At 50.5% G+C, this 17067-nt stretch overlaps 1 protein-coding gene across 4 annotated transcripts in view; it reads right to left on the reverse strand.

Moving 5' to 3' along the window:
* DSCAML1 (DS cell adhesion molecule like 1) overlaps positions 1 to 17067 on the reverse strand; it is a 365882-nt gene that overhangs the window by 102636 nt on the left and 246179 nt on the right. For 3 of the 4 annotated variants that reach the window (XM_065529022.1, XM_065529021.1, XM_005579765.4), the window contains one exon: positions 2071 to 2217. In XM_065529022.1, coding sequence (XP_065385094.1) covers positions 2071 to 2217 — 147 coding nt within the window. Of the gene's footprint in view, positions 1 to 2070; positions 2218 to 17067 lie in introns of those variants that run through there. The other variant, XM_074015297.1, reaches the window with a different exon arrangement.

Raw genomic sequence — 17067 nt, forward strand, 5'->3', positions numbered from 1 at the left:
CTCCTGCCTAGTGCCCCCACAAGCTAGAGGTCCAACCAGGAGACTAGAGGATGAAGGAGCCAAATATTCGCGGAGGAGAAGGGAGCAGGCCTGAAGGAAGGGGATTTCTGTATCTTTCCCACATTGCAGGATAGGCATGCAAATGAGATGCAAAACACCATACAAACAAGTCCCTGTCATTTTGAGGCGAGCCCTTTGGAAACTGGGCTGTGGATTCCAAAGTCAAGCCACAAAGATGGGGCTGCACGGAGCAGCCCCGTCCCCTACCCTTATGACAGCATGGTTTCCCTTGGCATTGATTAATGCCATAAATATTTACTTGGCACCTACTGTGTGTTAGGCACAGGGCCAGGCGCTAAAGACACAGGGGTGAATCGGGAGCCAGGTTGTTGCCCTCCCAGCTCCTGATCTCCTGGCCTTGCCCCACATGTGACAGATATGTGGAAGGGGTCCTGGAGACAGTCATCTGTGGGTCAGGGCAGAGCTCATCACCAAACCACCAAACTCAGGGCAGAGCTCTGAGAGCTCTGAGGGCCAGAGGCAGATAGAATCAGAGCAGCCACCTAGACGGGTTCCTTTTCCAGAGGCCTAGAGAGGCTGCGAGATTTCATGAGTTTAATCCCAAAAGCCAGGTATTCTGACTTAGTGTTCATCCCCTTTTCAAAAACTCCAATCTGAAGACAGAGATTTTCAACTCACAACCCACAAACTGTTAGGAGGTTGTGAAATCCCTTTGGTGAGTTGTGGCTGGCATTTAGAGAAATCAGAATTAGATAGAATAGAATAGAAAATTTCAGGCGCTTGCAACAAGCATGGTAGAAAATGCCAGCGCGTATTGCGCAGGCCATGCTAAGAACGTCTGTCTGGGCATTGCAGTCAATGGGTTTGGAAACTACTGTTCAGAAAGCCTTCCTCGAGGAGCGCCTCTCTGTGACTTCAGCATGGATACGGGCATTCAGCTGACCCCTTCTACGGGGTCCTGTAGGACCCTGAGGCCAGGGGTTCAGAGTCTGAATTCTGGCTGTGCCTCCCACTGGTTAAATAGCTCTGGCTAGTCACTTGGCTTCCCTAAGATTTGGTTTTCTCGTCTGTAAAAATAGGGGGAACAGCACTCACCTCACAGGGCTATGACGGTGCCTGACGGAAACAAATGAGGGAATCCCAGATACACAGGAGGATTCAATAAACACCAGCCTCTATCCCTCCCGAGAAGCTATAATCACCCCAGAACAAGAATCCTTTATTCCGTTTAGAAATATTTTGTTTATAAATTATGTTCTGCCTGCTTTCAAATGTTGCGAGGTGGCCTATGACGAAACATACATGTGTACTCATTGATCAGATAGAATTCTCCGGCTAGGTGCGGTGGCTCACACCTGTAATCCCAGCACTTTGGGAGGCCGAGGCGGGCAGCTCACCTGAGGTCAGGAGTTCAAGACTAGCCTAGCCAACATGGTGAAACCCTGTCTCTACTAACACAAAAAATTAGCCGGGCGTCGTGGCACACGCCTGTAATCCCAGCTACTCAGGAGGTTGAGGCAGGAGAATTGCTTGAACCCAGGAGGCAGAAGTTGCAGGAGGTGGAAGTTGCAGGAGGCAGAAGTTGCAGTTAGCCAAGATCACGCCATTGCACTCCAGCCTCAGCAACAAGAGAGAAACACTGTCTCAAAAAAAAAAAAAAAGAATGAAAAGATAGAATCCTCAAAAGCACCTAGAGGCACGGATATGCAACGCCCCCTCCCCGCCCCCCTGAAAAGCAACACTAATAGTTACTATGTTTGAGTATCCGATTTTATCTATGAGCTTCCTGACAGGAAAGGCAAAAAAAAAAAAAAAAAAAAAAAAGGGAAAAAGAGGGTGAGTTTCGTAGCCCTCATTATTTGAAAATGAAAACATAGCAAAGAGGTCTTCCTTGGTGGTTTCAGTACCTGATTTCTTTAATCTCTTCCTCTGATTTCCCTGAGTACACAGGGGGCTCCTCCATCTGTGGTGGGACACACCAAGTTCCAGGGATGGCCTGGTGTCCTCCCTTCCCAGCCCGCCCCGTTCTCCCCCGGCTCTCTCCCCTACCTGTCACAGAGAGACGTGCCCCATTGCTCTGCCGGGTCTCCCCGCTGTACTTGTGCTTGGTGATGCAGCGATAGGTAGAGAGGGCGTCCTCCTTCTGCACGTCAGAGATGTACAGCCCGCCATGGTAGGTAATAAAAAACCTGTTTTCTGGAGACACAATCAGGACATAGTTCGTTACTTCCCGGTTTGGTACAGCCTCAGAGGCAGGGTAGCGTCTCTGACAGAGGAGGATTTTCACACACAAACAAAATGACAAATAGAAACGATAGTAATTGTTCCTTTCAGTGTAGATGCTCCAGGGTTTAACAGAAAGAAGCTGGGCTTTAGAGTTAGGCTGAGATCTGGGTCCCAATCCACCTCTTCTACTTATGGGCTGTGTGACCTTGGGAAAGTTACTTAACCTCTCTGAGCCTTATCTATACAATAGAGTACAAATAATGGTGGGTGTACAGATTTAAGAAATGGGGCCAGGTGTGGTGGCTCGCACCTGTAATCCCAATGCTTTGGGAGGCTCAGGCAGGAGGATCACTTGAGACCAGGAGTTGGAGACTAGCCTGGGCAATATAGTGAGACCCTGTCTATAAAAAAAGAAAAAAATTAAACGATTAGCTGGGTTTGGTAGGGCATGCCTGTAGTCCCAGATACTCGGGAGGCTGAGGCAGGAGGATTGCCTGAGCCCAGGAGGTCAAGGCTGCAGTGAGCCGTGATCATGCCACCGTACTCCAGCCTGGGTGACAGAGTGAGACTCTTGTCTCTAAAAAAGTAAAAATAAAAAGAAGAATAAAGCGTTTGGTGCAGAATAAGCACTAAGTGAATGTTAGTTCTCATCTTTCCTACCTCTTTGCAAGAGTTTGCAAAACTCATATTCCTTGCTTGTTGGCTTTTACAACTGTTTGAGATGCTAGCTCCATTTTACAAAGAAGGAAACTGAGGCTTGTAGTAAAGTAACTGGCCCAGGTCACACAGCCAGGAAGTGGACTGGAACTTCTGACTCCCAGTTGTCCCTCTGTATGGAATTACACATAAGCCTCCATCCCCTTCTCTCAATTTAAATCATTTATTCACTCAACAAACGATTATTGAGGCAAAGTTATACTAGCATGGGGACAAGGAGGGGCAGATACACGGTAATCACTCAAACAGTTCTCAAACACGCACTGTGCACAAGGCCGTGAAGGGAACAGGCACTGTACTCTATGCCTCCTGCCACTGCCACAGCCATCTCTGCCCCGACTGTTGGGACCTGGCAGGGGAGCAGGAAGCACAGGGGGCAGCCTACCCATGTTGCAGATTGCGACACAAGAGCCCCCCTTCCCATCCCAGAGGGGAAGTGGATTTCCTTGTCTAAGGTCCTAAGGCTCACCCTCACCTTGAGCCGATAAAGGCTGATTTAAAGGAGAAAACTGGACTTGAGGGTTGGGAAGGGGTTTGCACTAGACTCCCTAAGCTCACGGATGTGTCCTCCCACTGAGGCCAGACTAAGATGGAGAGGCGAGGCCGGACGCGGTGGCTCACGCCTATAATCCCAGCACTTTGGGAGGCCGAGGCAGGCGTATCATGAGATCAGTACATCAAGACCATCCTGGCTAACACGGTGAAACCCCGTCTCTACTAAAAATACAAAAAACTAGCCGGGCGCGGTGGCGGGCACCTGTAGTCCCAGCTACTCAGGAGGCTGAGGCAGGAGAATGGCGTGAACCCGGGAGGCGGAGCTTGCAGTGAGCTGAGATCCGGCCACTGCACTCCAGCCTGGGCGACAGAGCGAGACTCCATCTCAGAAAAAGATGGAGAGGCGAACTCTGGGGTCCTCTGCCTCCTCTTTGGGGGTTTCCCAGGCAGGCCTCAAGGGCCCAGGCTGCCATTTCCACTGGGAGGGGTCTTGGAATCAGGATAGTGATAGTGACTTCAAAGCCGCAGGGGAGAGGGTGGTGCTGAACCCACGGGAAGAACCCGATAGCACCACATGTCAGGCTGGCAGAGGGAAACATTTTGGGCAATTCCATGCCCTTCTAGCCCCATTATTTAGAGGTCGCTTCCTCCTACCTGAGGCCTAAGTGACATCCCCTCAGCCAAGATGAGAGCTTCGCTCCTGTGAGGAATATTCTGTGGTATCCCACCCATCTCCCTCCACCATCCCAAGCACGAGTCCAAGATTCTCAGCACCCGGAGGTGGGGACCTCACCAAAGGGCATCTTCTGCCGCTGGAGGCTGTAGAACTGCAGGGCTGAAAAGCTGAGTGCGCGCGACGATATCTTTGACAAAGGTTCTCCAGCCTTCATTTGAATATCTCCGGGGCTGGGGAACTCCCTCCCTCACTCAGCAGCCCATTCCAAAGTTGACTTTTTTTTTTTTTTTGAGACAGAGTCTTGCTGTGTTGTCCAGGCTGGAGTGCAGTGGCGTGATCTCAGCTCACTGCAAGCTCCGCCTCCCGGGTTCACGCCATTCTCCTGCCTCAGCCTCCCGAGTAGCTGGGACTACAGGCATCCGCCACCACACCCAGCTAATTTTTTTTGTATTTTTAGTAGAGATGGGGTTTCAACGTGTTAGTCAGGATGGTCTCGATCTCTTGACCTCGTGATCCACCCACCTCGGCCTCCCAAGTGCTGGGATTACAGGCGTGAGCCACCGCGCCCAGCCCCAAAGTTGACTTGTAGATCAGTCTTCCTTGGTGACCACTGATCTTCTTGGTGCTCCCGCCATGGGTCCTGCTCTGACTCACTGGTGCCCCGCTGAACCAGCCAAAACCCGTGTTCCTGACATACTCCCTCACACACTGGAAGGTGGCTGTGATGCCCTTTGAATTTTCTTCAGGGTTAACAGCCTTAGGATTTTATTTTCATTTTATGTATTTTTTGAGACAGACTGCCACTCTGTCACCCGGACTGAGTGCAGTGGTATGATCACAACTCATTGCAGCCTTGGCATGCTGGGCTCAAGTGATCCTCCCACCTCAGCCTCCCCAGTAGCTGGGACCACAGGCATGCACCACCACACCTGGCTAATTAAAAAAATTTTCTTGTAGAGATGAGGTCTCGCTATGTTGCCCAGGCTGGTCTCAAACTCCTGGATGCAAGGGATCCTCCTGCCTTGGCCCTCCAAAGTGCTGGGATGACAGGGATTTTATTTTTTAATATTTATTTAATATAGTTTCAGATAACTTCATCAGTTTGGTCTCTTGCTTCTGAATGAACTTTGGTTTATCTACAATTCCAATTGCCCCTCCCTCCCTCCTTTCTTTCCTCCCTCCTGCACATCTTTGTATAGGACTGGACCTACCATGTGCCAGACACTGTGCCCCACTTTGTGAGGCTCTAAGATTAGACTTAGCCCATCAGAGCAGAGTAGAGCAAGACTACCAACACCCAGCCTCAGGCTGCATCACCTTGTCATGGGGATGGTGTGGGAGGAGGGAGGCAGCCCTGTTATACTACTCTTCTTGCAGTCAATTAAAGACCCTGGCCCTGTCTCTAGGAGCCGCTGCCATGCCACTTTCTCTCTCTCTCTCTGTCCTTGGACAGTGGTTATGTGGTCCAGAGTCTGGAACTTGCCATTGATCCCGGTTGAGCTACATCTTGTTGGGGATCCTCCCAGATGAGCACTTGGCCATCTGGCAGCCTGCCCATCTTCTGGAACCTGGAGTTTGTGGACACCCTGCTCTGCCTGGCTCCAGCACACAGATCACAGCTGGGCAGACCCCGCAACTAGGCAGACCCCCACTCAGGGCTGTGGGTGGGGACGAGAAGGATGGTGGAGGGCGCCAAGCCCCGCAGCTGGCTGTCAGAGAGGAACCGAGGAAGCGCAGAGAAAGCCGGCTCCCCAATGGACTCTGCATGTGCCGTTTTGTCTCCATGTTGTGACATCCCAAAGTCAAACGCAGAAGCTCTTCTGTAATTTATTATGTAACTGGGACTGGAATGCAGAACTACTGGAGGGTGTTGCTGCCAATCAGAAGTACCAGTGTCAGGAGGTAGTGATGGTGGGGTGAGGAAAAGCAGGAAAGACACAGAAATCAATGCTCACAGCCGACAGGTGCTCCAGCCCTGGATAGCTAGGACCCTGTGATCTTGCATCACCCAGCACCTCAGGACAAACAGAGCACTTGGCCCTACGAGGATTTTAAACCAGGGGTGGGGGGTGGAGGGTGGGGGGCTGATGCTGCCTTGATGGTGGTGGGGAGCTAGGGTTTCTATAGCAACAAGCAGCTGCTGCATCTGATGTTTCACATCCTTCATTGTCCTCATTTTCCCCTCCCTCCCCCCTTCTTGTGCATATTTAATTGCAGTAACGTTTTCAGACACAGTGTTTTGCTCCTCCTGAAACAAAGGCAGGCTGCAGCCAGGGGGATGCACAGCGCGAGAGGGGAAGGAGAAATCAGGGGTATGATGTTAGTCCCCTCGGGGGGGCTTGTGCAACATCAGTTCTGCATGTTTGATGAGCATCGGACGGTGGGCCCTGCTGGGGAAGGAAGGAGCAAGAGGCCTGTGGAGTAAGCCTCGTACAGTATGAGAGCGGAGGGAGGCCCGGCCCGCTGGTGGGGGATGGAGATGGGCCAGGGCTGGACAACTTGGCTGGCCTCCCAGGCTGGCAGCCCATGCTCTGCACCCCAGATGCAACTAGCCATCCCTAGGAAGGGAGAAGTGTAGCTGGCCCACGTTCTCTGCTTTGAGACAGGCTGGGTCCCATGGGAGAAGGATAAAATGGCAGCCAGTACCTCCGGGTCCAGCACCAATCCTGAGGCCACTTGGAAACGTGGGGGCAGGTGGGATTTTTGGGGTTGACACCATAATTTGGGGTTGCTAAGGGCATTTAGTGGTTAGGGGCCAAGGGAGCTTGAGTCACAAAGAACTGTTGCACCCCAAATGCCAGGAGTGTCCCTGTGGGTTTAGGCTGGAGGGTACCATTCCTTTAGGCTCTAAGACCAAGACACAGAGCTGCGTTTAAATGCTGACTGTGCCCTTGACATTGCTTGATCGACATATTTCAAAGGCTGTGGTATCATCTATCTACGTGCTCATGACTAGGGGAGTGGTTGGTTTCTGCTTTTCTTCTTTTTATTATCACCACAAAGACCCTGACCTGTTTTGCCATCCCCTTTCCCCTGTGATCTCGAGCAGGACTCTACTTTTTTTAAAGCTGAATATTTATTGAGTAGCTATTACAAATTAGGCCAATGACTTTACATACATTATCTCATGTAATTCCCACAACCTTTGAAATGGATACTATTTTTATTAACTGATGCACAGAGAGGTTACATAATCCATTTAAGGTCACACAGCTAGAAGGTGGCAGAGCCTGGACCATTAGTCTGCTTCCTGTCTTCTTCCAAAGCTCTATGCTGGACTGACTCTCCTAGAATGACAGCACCACTCATAAGGACATGTGGTCAGCCAGCCTCTGCCTGGTTTCTTCTCTCAATGAGGTTCTCACTGCCTCCTGGAGGAGCACTCATCCATCCAGCTCAGTTTGGCTGAATCTATCACGTCTTTCTGGAGCATCTCCAGGTTCTGGTCTGGGTAACATGGGAGAAGTCCTGGACTTGGTTTCTGCCCTCTGGGATCCCACGGTTAGAAGACGATATCCTTCCACCATGGAAGGTGTGGCCGTCAGTGCTGGGGTACTGGGGAAGGCTGTGGAAGGTCTTGTGAAGCTATGAGTAAAAGGAGGTGTACAAAGAGGGGCTGGGCCACCAGGGGTGGCGGGGCAAGCACAGGGCGGGAATATAGGAGGCCAGGTTGGAGTCCAGGCTCTGCCACTCATGTTGGGGTGTATACTGGGTTGAATAGCATCCCCCCCACCAAATTAATGACCCCTAGGATCTGTGAATGTGACCTTACTGGAAATACGGTCTTTGTAAATGTAATCAAGTTAAGATGGGGTCCTCCTGGGTTAGATTGAGCCCTGAGTTCTAACATGACTAGTGTTCGTCTAAGAAAAGGGTGATCTGGACACAGACACGCACCCAGGGGAAGTGCTGCGCAGAGGCGGAAGCAGAGGCAGGAGCAGAGGCAGGAGGATGCACCTAACAGCAAAGAAACGCAAGGATTGCCAGCAGCCACCAGAAGCTGGGAGAGGCCAGGAAGGACCCTCCCCTAGAACCTGTAGAGAGACGCTGCCCCTGCCGGCACCTCCATTTTGGACTTCCAGTCTCCAGTACTCTGTTGTTTAAAGCCACCCAGTTTGCAGTGATTTCTCATGGCAGGTCTGGGCAGCTCACCCAGGGTGCCTTTAGGGAGGTCCAGTCTTCTTTCAGACCCTCAGTTTCCCATCCGTAAAAAAGGGGGGAATTGAGATTTGGTGAGTGTTTTCCATCATGTTTGTACATTAGAATCATTGAAGGATCTTTTCAAATGAAGCTCTGAATCTCTGAGGGTGTGGTGGTCTGGGAATGGATATTTTTAAAGAGCTGCAGGGAGTGTCTAATGTGCATGGCAGAGAACCCCTGGATGAGATCAATTTGCAAAGACTCTTCACACTCATTGACAATTTGATGTCTCCATGATCTCACTACACCAGTGCAAGCCCCATTTCTTCTTCAGGAAAATGGAGAAAAGAAATAGAACTGATGTCACAGGGCTGTTGGGAGGATTAAGTTAAATACTGAGTATAAAAGTCCCCAGCACGTGGGTGGCTGGCTCAGTGTCATCTCAGGAAGATGAAGGGCCGGAGTAGCTGAGGTTGGGGCTGCTGGGCCCTCAGCACCTCCTGCGGTCAGGCCTTCTGCAGGTAGACTCCCTCCCTCCTCCTCTGGAGCTGGGTTGGAGAGCAGGGAGCTCGGAGATGAAGAAGCCTCCTTGGCAATTCTGAGGCCCTGCACACAGGTGCTAAGTGAGCTGACAGCATCTTCTCTGTCTTTTTCTAAAAGGTCAGAGAACTGGGCTTTGGAGACTCCCCGGAGCTGCAGGAGCCATGGAGAGATAATTGATAGAAACCTCTGGGCTTCTGGCAGCTCCAGAGGGCTGGACAGAGAGAAGCCGCCCTTTGCAAAGGTGGGGCCCTGGCTGCTCTGCTCTCAGGGAAGTGTGAGGGGGAGTGTGGTGGGGAGAAGGTGATAGACAGGGGAGGAGGGGGAAACTGGGGGTTTGGGGGAGGATATAAACTGGACAGATCCCACTGCAGCCTCTAGAGCAAAGGAAGGGAAAGGATTGAATGAGGCAGGGGCCAGCAGCCTCCTGACTGGCCACCCTGAGTCCACCCCTGCCCCTCCTCCTTCTGTCCCCAGCATGTAGCCAGAGCAATGCTTTCAACCCAAGTCAGATCATGCGGCTCCTCTGCTCAAAATCCTCTAATGCATTCCCATTTCAATCCGGTCATAAAACAGGCACTCAACACATGTTCCAGAATGAATGCCTGAATGAAATTTCCCAAAACTCTACAGCATTTTGTCTCCATTTCACTCACGAGGAAACTGCAACTCAGAAAAGTCTGATCTCAGCTGGAAATTCCCCTTCTTCAGGAAGCCTTCCCAGATTAAACCCACTCCCATTTCTGAGTGTTTCTGCACCTGGCAAACCTCTTGTCCTGCTAATCATTATTTCCACTACTTCCAGTCAGACCTTTAAGAAAAATGGTCTAGGCCAGGCGTGGTGGCTCATGCCTGTAATCCCAGTACTTTGGGAGGCTGAGGAGGGTGGATCACATGAGGTCAGGAGTTCAAGACCAGCCTGATCAATGTGGTGAAACCCCATCTCTACTAAAAATACAAAAATTAGCCGAGCATGGAGGCGGGTGCCTGTAATCCCAGCTGCTCAGGAGGCTGAGGTAGGAGAATCGCTTGAACCCAGGAGACGGATGTTGCAGTGAGCCGAGATCGCGCCATTTCACTCCAGCCTGGGCAACAAGAGTGAAACTCTGTCTCAAAAAAAAGAAAAAAAAAAGGAATAAAGGTCTAATTAGCCGTGGCAAGAAGTTTGCCAGATGCTCACGAAAGTGAGTGTTCAAAAGTCAAGATTAAATAGTATGATGGTTCCCCCCAAAATACAAAACAGAATTACTATATGATCCAGTGATTCCACTTGTGGGTATATATCCAAAATAACTGAAAGCAGGGAGAGAGATACTTGCACACCCGTGTTTATAGCAGCGTTATTCACAATAGCCAAAAAGGTGGAAGGAACCAAAGTGTCCATCAACAGACAAATGGGTAAACAACATGTGACATATACATACAATGGAATATTATTCAGTTTTGAAAAGGATGGAAATTTGGGCCCATGCTTTGACATGGATGAATCTTGAGGATATTATCCTAAGTGAAATAAGCCAACTGCAAAAAGGCAAATATGGTATGATTCTACTTTACTTATAGCAAGTATTGGAGTTGTCAAGCTCGTAGAGACAGAAAGTAGAATGGTGGTTGCTAGGGGCTAGAGGGAGGGAAAAAGGGGAGATGTTTAATGCAGGGGTTCCCAACCCTGGGGCCGTGGACCGGTACCTGTCCGTGGCCTGTTAGTAACTGGGCCCCAGAGCAGGAGGTGAGCGGCAGGTGAGCGAGCATTTCCACCTGCGCCCCGCCTCCTGTCAGGTCAGCAGCATGAAATTGTCACACGGGCGGGAATCCGATTGTGAACTGCATATGCGAGGGATCTAGGTTGCGTGCTCCTTATGAGAATCTAATGTCTGATGATCTGAAATGAAACAGTTTCACCCCGAAACCATCCCCCTACCCCCGTCCTGTGGAAAAATTGTCTTCCACAAAACCAGGTGGGGACTGCTGGTTTAATGGGAATGGAGTTTCAGTGTTGCAAAAGGAAACTGAACTTAAACATGACTGAACGTAGCCCTTAAAAATGATTAAGATGGTAAATTTTATGTTATGTATATTTTACCACAATTAAACTTGAAAAAAAATTAAGTCAAGGCTATAAAAAGTTGGAATGGGTGATAGGTGGGAATTGAACAATGAGCACACTTGGACACAGGGTGGGGAACATCACATACCGAGGCTTGTTGGGGGGTAGGGGGCTGGGGGGAGGGATAGCATTAGGAGAAATACCTAATGTAAATGACAAGTTGATGGGTGCAGCAAACCAACATGGCACATGTATACCTATGTAACAAACCTGCATGTTGTGCACATGTACAGTGGAACTTAAAGTATAGTAATAATAATAAAAAAAAGTTGGAATGAGTGTCTTTGTCAGGTAGTGAGTCTTCTGTCACCAGGGGTATTTAAGTTGATGCTGAAGAAACCCTTGGCTGAGATATTGCATAGGGGATTTCAGTCTTGAATAGAAGAAATAAACCGGACCATCCTTAACACCCTTTGTCTCCCAGAGATTTAGAAGTTCACAGCTTAGGGAATGTCGGAGCTGCAATATTGATGATCATCTACTGCGGGGATTTTAAAATGCGTTTGTCTGCATATGCATTTGCACACTTCCACCCCAAGGCCTTTGCTGTCACGATTCCTTCTAGGCCTGAAATGTTCTTTCCTTGACTTACTTCTGGCCTCATTCAGGTCTCTGCTTAGTGGACAGTTCCTTGGAGAAGCCTTGTCTGACCACGCTCTAAAAATTAGACTGTGTCCCTCGTCCCTGCCCAACTCCTTACTCTGCTTTATTTGTCCTTGGAGCACATGGTGCTTCTGTTTGAGAGCAAGAAGTTATTTTGGTTCAGCCTGTATGCCGGCTCCAGAAGACGTCTTGCACACAGCAGATGCTCAGTGAACATGTGCTGAATCAATGAATCCTGGCCGTGGAGGAGGCATCTCCCCATGGGGTGAGGCAGCTGGACCTCCAACCTGGACTCCTGTCCCCAACGTGCCCTGTGCCCTGGGGGTCTCTCCCCGTCTAGCCACTGCTGCCACATTGCAATGGTTTGGGCCACTATTTCCTCCTTGGGCCACTTTGATCCTTTCCTTGTTTCCCCAGCTTGGGACATAAAGCAAGACGGATGGTTTGTAGCTAATAAAAGAGAAAAGCACAGACAAGCACACAGCCCAGGTTATCTGGACTGTAAGCCATGGTGGTCTCATCTCAGTGAGGCCCCTGCAGGGCTTCCCAGCTGAGCCCATGTGGGCAGTGGGACCTCACACTTCCCACGGCAGGGCCCAGGGGGAAGGCGGGAAGCAGACGCTCCCTCAGTAGCATCCCGGCTTCTGTGTCCCTCCCCGACTAAAGACGGACCTCTTCGTTAGGTGATTAGATTGGAAATGCTACCTCCACCCTGAAGAGGGACTACTAGCAACAAGGGGCTGCTGGTTTCAGGATGGAACCATGTTCAAGTCCAGGACCCAACATTCAGAGCAGAGGTATGTGATATAGAAGACATAATGAGGCTGGGCGCTGTGGCTCATGCCTGTAATCCCAGCATTTTGGTAGGCCAAGTAGAGTGGATCACTTGAGGTCAGGAGTTCGAGACCAGCCTGGGCAATATGATGAAACCCCATCTCTACTAAAATACAAAAATTAGCTGGGCATGGTGTCAGGCTCCTGTAATCTCAGCTACTCAGGAGGCTGAGATAGGAGAATCGCTTGAATCCAGCAGTGAGCCGAGATTGCATCCCTATCAAAAAAAAAGTGCAGGCGACGTAGTGCTGTGCTCTGAGGAAAGAGAAGCCCCGGAATCAAGTTGCCTTGGGTGGTTCCATCTCTGCCTGCCTTAAGGCGAGTTCAGTCTCTTAGATGTGAAAGGTTTCCACAGCTGAGGCCCTTGTGGAGGAAGCCCTGTGTCTAGGGACCAGCAGCTATAGACTTCCCCTCCTCAACTCTTTTAGGTACCCCTCTCCAAGCACTGTACTTTGGATTTGGAGAGAGATCCAGGTGAACTATCTTAAATTGTGTTATAAACTCTGCAAGAAAAACACCCCGAGGTGCATGAATCAGTGGGCACCCTTGTGCTGAAATGCCTGTCAAATACCAGGCACTGTGCCAGGCACATCTTCCCTCTCTTGAGCATTGGCACACACCTAGGAAGACCATCCTTCTCTTGCTTTACAGATGAGGAAATTATGGCTTTGGCTAAGAGGCTTGTTCAAGCCACACATCTAGCGAGTGGAAGAGCCTGGGCTCCTACCCGGGGCTCCTGAACACAAATTCAGAGCGGTTTCCCCCAACCCTGCTGCCAGGAAAGTGTGTGCTGCATGCTGGGGGTGCTTTGGCTAATCCCTTCTCTGTGAGGTGGACTTCTCTCTCCTTTCTGAGCAGAGGTTGGTCCCCTGGCCTCTTGATTCTTCCAGTGGAGGCTTCCCTCTCACTAGCCAGGGCCAGAGTAGGTGGATGGGCAAATGGCGAGATGAGACCAGTTTTGGAAGACATTACAGTTACTGAATGAAAGAATGGATGAATGATCTCACAAGCTAGTGCAGAGTGAGGTAAGAGGTTAGGGGGCCTCAGAAGCTGAGGCTTAGGGAGCAAAGAAATCCTGCCATGACCAGGTGCCCTGTGATAGTGGGAAGTGCAGTCTTGGGCAGGTGGCTGAATGTGCCTGCAAGGGAGCACGGTGCATTCGCTGGCAAGTTGTGAACCTGTGCTGGTATGTGAACCTGTGCTGGTGTATGTACTGTGCTGGTGTGTGTACCTGCGCTGGCATGTTGTATACCTGCACTGGCATGTGAACCTATGCTGGTGTGTGAACCTGTGCTGGTGTGTGTACTGCACTGGTGTGTGTACTGCGCTGGTGTGTGTACCTGCACTGGTGTGTGTACTGCGCTGGTGTGTGTACCTGTGCTGGCATGTTGTGTACCTGCTCTGGTGTGTGACCCTGTGCTGGTGTGTGTACCTGCACTGGCGTGTGTACTTGTTGGGTACACTTACACAGGCTGATGGGGCATTGTAGGGGACGAGAAAGGGACTGGCAGCTTAGGGAGGTGTAGGTCCCAATGGGTACGATACAGAGTTCTGTATTTGGAGGTTTGAGACCTGCCACCTACCAGCTGTGTGGCTTTAGGAACACCCATTAACCTTTCTGGGCATTTGCTCACCCCCAAATTGGGGATTCTAAACCCCGATTTTCTCTGTTCATGGAGTTCTTCTGTGGTGTCCGTGCAACAATGCTTATGAAAGGCTGTTGTGATGTATATTCACTGCATGCTTATAGGGCAGGTTTTTTGTTTTTTGTTTTTTTAAAGGTCATAATACTAAACGTGTAACAGCACAAGCAGGCAGGTCTATGATGCATATGCAGTGCATAGGTAGGTATTCACGTGGGGGTGGGAGCTGCTTTTCCACTGTTGGCGTCAGATGCCTTCCTGAAGCAGAGAAACCAGACACTGAGGAAGGGGTTTCCTGCTTTGCCTACCCACTTTCCTCTATGAGGAAGGTCCTGGTAGGCAATGGGGGATATGGAGTAAGAGGGAGGAGGAAGGGAATTGGGTGAGGCTTTGCATTGAGACCAGGCTTTGGCCAGGGTCAGAAAAAAATCGTTGTCTCTCTAGGAAGAGAAGAGCTACTTAGTCTGTCACAGCTCAAGTCTGTTTCCTGGAGTAGCTGCAGGATGCCAGGGCTTTGAAGTACCTCAATTGGCCCCCGGGGGCCTCCCAATTCCAAAAGAGAAATTGCAATCAATACAGGTTACCAGTTGCTGCTCCATGCAATACAGATTTATAAAAACAGTGTCGTCAGCCTGCAGTGTGGAGCCTGCAGATAGTTCATAGGACTAATGAGCTAACTTGCTCCACAATCAGGGCTGTCCTTTCCTCCCAAGCTATTTGTGCTGTGGGGCAGCGCAGTTGGGGGTGATCGATACTTCCTGGCTGGCAGGAATTAGCTGCTGTCTAGGGGCCCTGGCACCAGGGCAGCCTGCAGGGAGTAAGTCAAGGCGGACTCTGCAGGGCACCTTCCTTTCTTTCCTTTTAGTTCTACCTGCTGAGGGGGAACATCTTGGAAGTCCCTGCCAGCCTGGGTTTGAAAAAACCAAGGGAAGCCATGCCCATCCTTCTTCCTCTCCTTTCCCTGGATTCTGAACTCCTAGGATTGTAAACCCTCAACTCAATACCCCAGAGGGAGATTTGTAGCAGAGTGAAAAGCACATGAGATGTGAGTTGGGAACTGGGATTCAAGTCCCAGCTCAGGCCAGGCTGGCTCTAGGTTTCAGATCCTCCTTGTTTTGGACTGAATTGTTTCCCCCCAACATTTTATGTTGAAGCCTTAACTCCCAATGCAACCGTATCTGGAGATAGAGCCTTGAAAGAGGTGGTTAAGGTTAAATGAAGTCACGAGAGTGGGGTCCTGACTGATGATGCCTTTATAACAAGAGGAAGAGGCCAGGCGTGGTGGCTCACGCCTGTAATCCCAACACTTTGGGAGGCTGAGGTGGGTGGATCACGAGGTCAGGAGTTTGAGACCAGCCTGGCCAAGATGGTAAAACCTCGTCTCTACTAAAAATACAAAAATGAACTGGGTGTGGTAGTGGGCGCCTGTAATCTCAGATACTCGGGAGGCTGAGGCAGGAGAATTGCTTGAACCCAGGAGGCGGAGGCTGTGGTGAGGCGAGATCATGCCACCATACTCTAGCCTGGGCAAGTAGCCTGAGCAAGACTCTGTCTCAAAAAAAAAAAAAAAAAGGAAAAAGAAAGAGGAAGAGACACCGGAATATACACACAGAGAAAAGGCCATGTGAGGACACAGCAAGAAGGCAGTGTATGCAAGCCAGGGAGAGAGGCCTCACCAGAAACCACACCTGCCATGACCTTGACCTTAGACTTCCAGCCTCCAGAACTGTAAGAAATACATTTGTTTAGGCCACCCAGTCTGTAGTGTTGTGTTATGGCAGCCAGAGCAGACGAATACACTCCTCATCCAGACATGCTCTTCCCTGGGACCCTTCCAGCACTAACATTCTAGAACCGGGTTCTACTCTGCAAAGACGTGAAGATGGGGAGAAGGGCAGAGGGGAGCCAGTTCTGAAGGTCACTAGGCTTTAGGATGTACTGTACAGGCTGGGTTCAGAGAATGTGATGGGGAAGAAAGATTGAGTCTGAGACCATCCGGTGGGTATCAAGGGCCAGGAGCTGAGGCGAGGCAGGGAGGAAACTGAAGGCATCATCCAGGGATGAGATGGGCATGGAACTGACCCTGGAAATGGGTCGTTAACACAGGCCGGGCCTCATCTGCAACCTCAATCAAAGACTGATATCTCATCCCCCATGGAGGAAACCGAGGCACTGCATCACACAACTCATCTGTGTGGTCAGAGTGCAGATGTCAAGAGCAGCCTCCTGTCTCCTGGCCCATTGCTGTTTCCTCATGCAATTGGGGTCAGGCAGCGTGGACATGCCTGGGTCAGGAGAAGAGTGGATGGATGGGAGGTGGGACCTCACGCTATGCGAACTTGTGCGAGGCACACAGAGCCAGAAGCTTTGACCTGCCCATCAGTGCTGAAGTGGTGTCACCACCCCCAAGTCCCCCTTTCTGTGCTGTAAAGGAGATCAGTCAGGTCCCACCATCTTTATCTCTGCCTTTGGCCTCTATAGGAGATGACATTACTGGAGAGATGGGTGTCAGAAGGGCTCAGGAGGACACAGGACGTTAACAGCATGGTAGAGCAGAGAGAACCCAGCTCTGCAGTCAGAAGGCTTGGATTGAACTTGGGTTCTCCTGTCTAGCTGGATGACGCCATGTGAGCCACTGAATCTCTCTGAACCTGTTTCCTGTGACAATTACCAGTTAACGAATGCACCCAACGGAGTGCCTGGTACATAACAGGTGATCAGTAAGTGTTGAACAACTGAATGAATAAATGAATGCATAGCTTTCCTAAGTGGGGGACTCAGAACTTGACCTGGGTCTCAGTCTGCAAGTCCAGGGCTCTGCCAGCCAGTCCCACCAACTCCTAACTGCCCATAGACTGGTCTTTTAAGTAGGTGGGAGGGGTGTGGAGTTACCAGAAAGGACCCTACTCAGTTCCCCGGGAGCCCTGACAGAGTGACTACTTGGAGCAACTGAGATCTAGAAGGGCCCCTCACTGTCTCTGGAGCAGCTCCTAGAAGTCTTAGGGGTGCAGAGGGTGGGGACCAGCAGACAAACCTTCCGGGGGAGGGGGTGCAGAGGCACGGTG

Source organism: Macaca fascicularis, chromosome 14, assembly GCF_037993035.2.
Source record: "Macaca fascicularis isolate 582-1 chromosome 14, T2T-MFA8v1.1".
Taxonomy (NCBI): domain Eukaryota; kingdom Metazoa; phylum Chordata; class Mammalia; order Primates; family Cercopithecidae; genus Macaca; species Macaca fascicularis.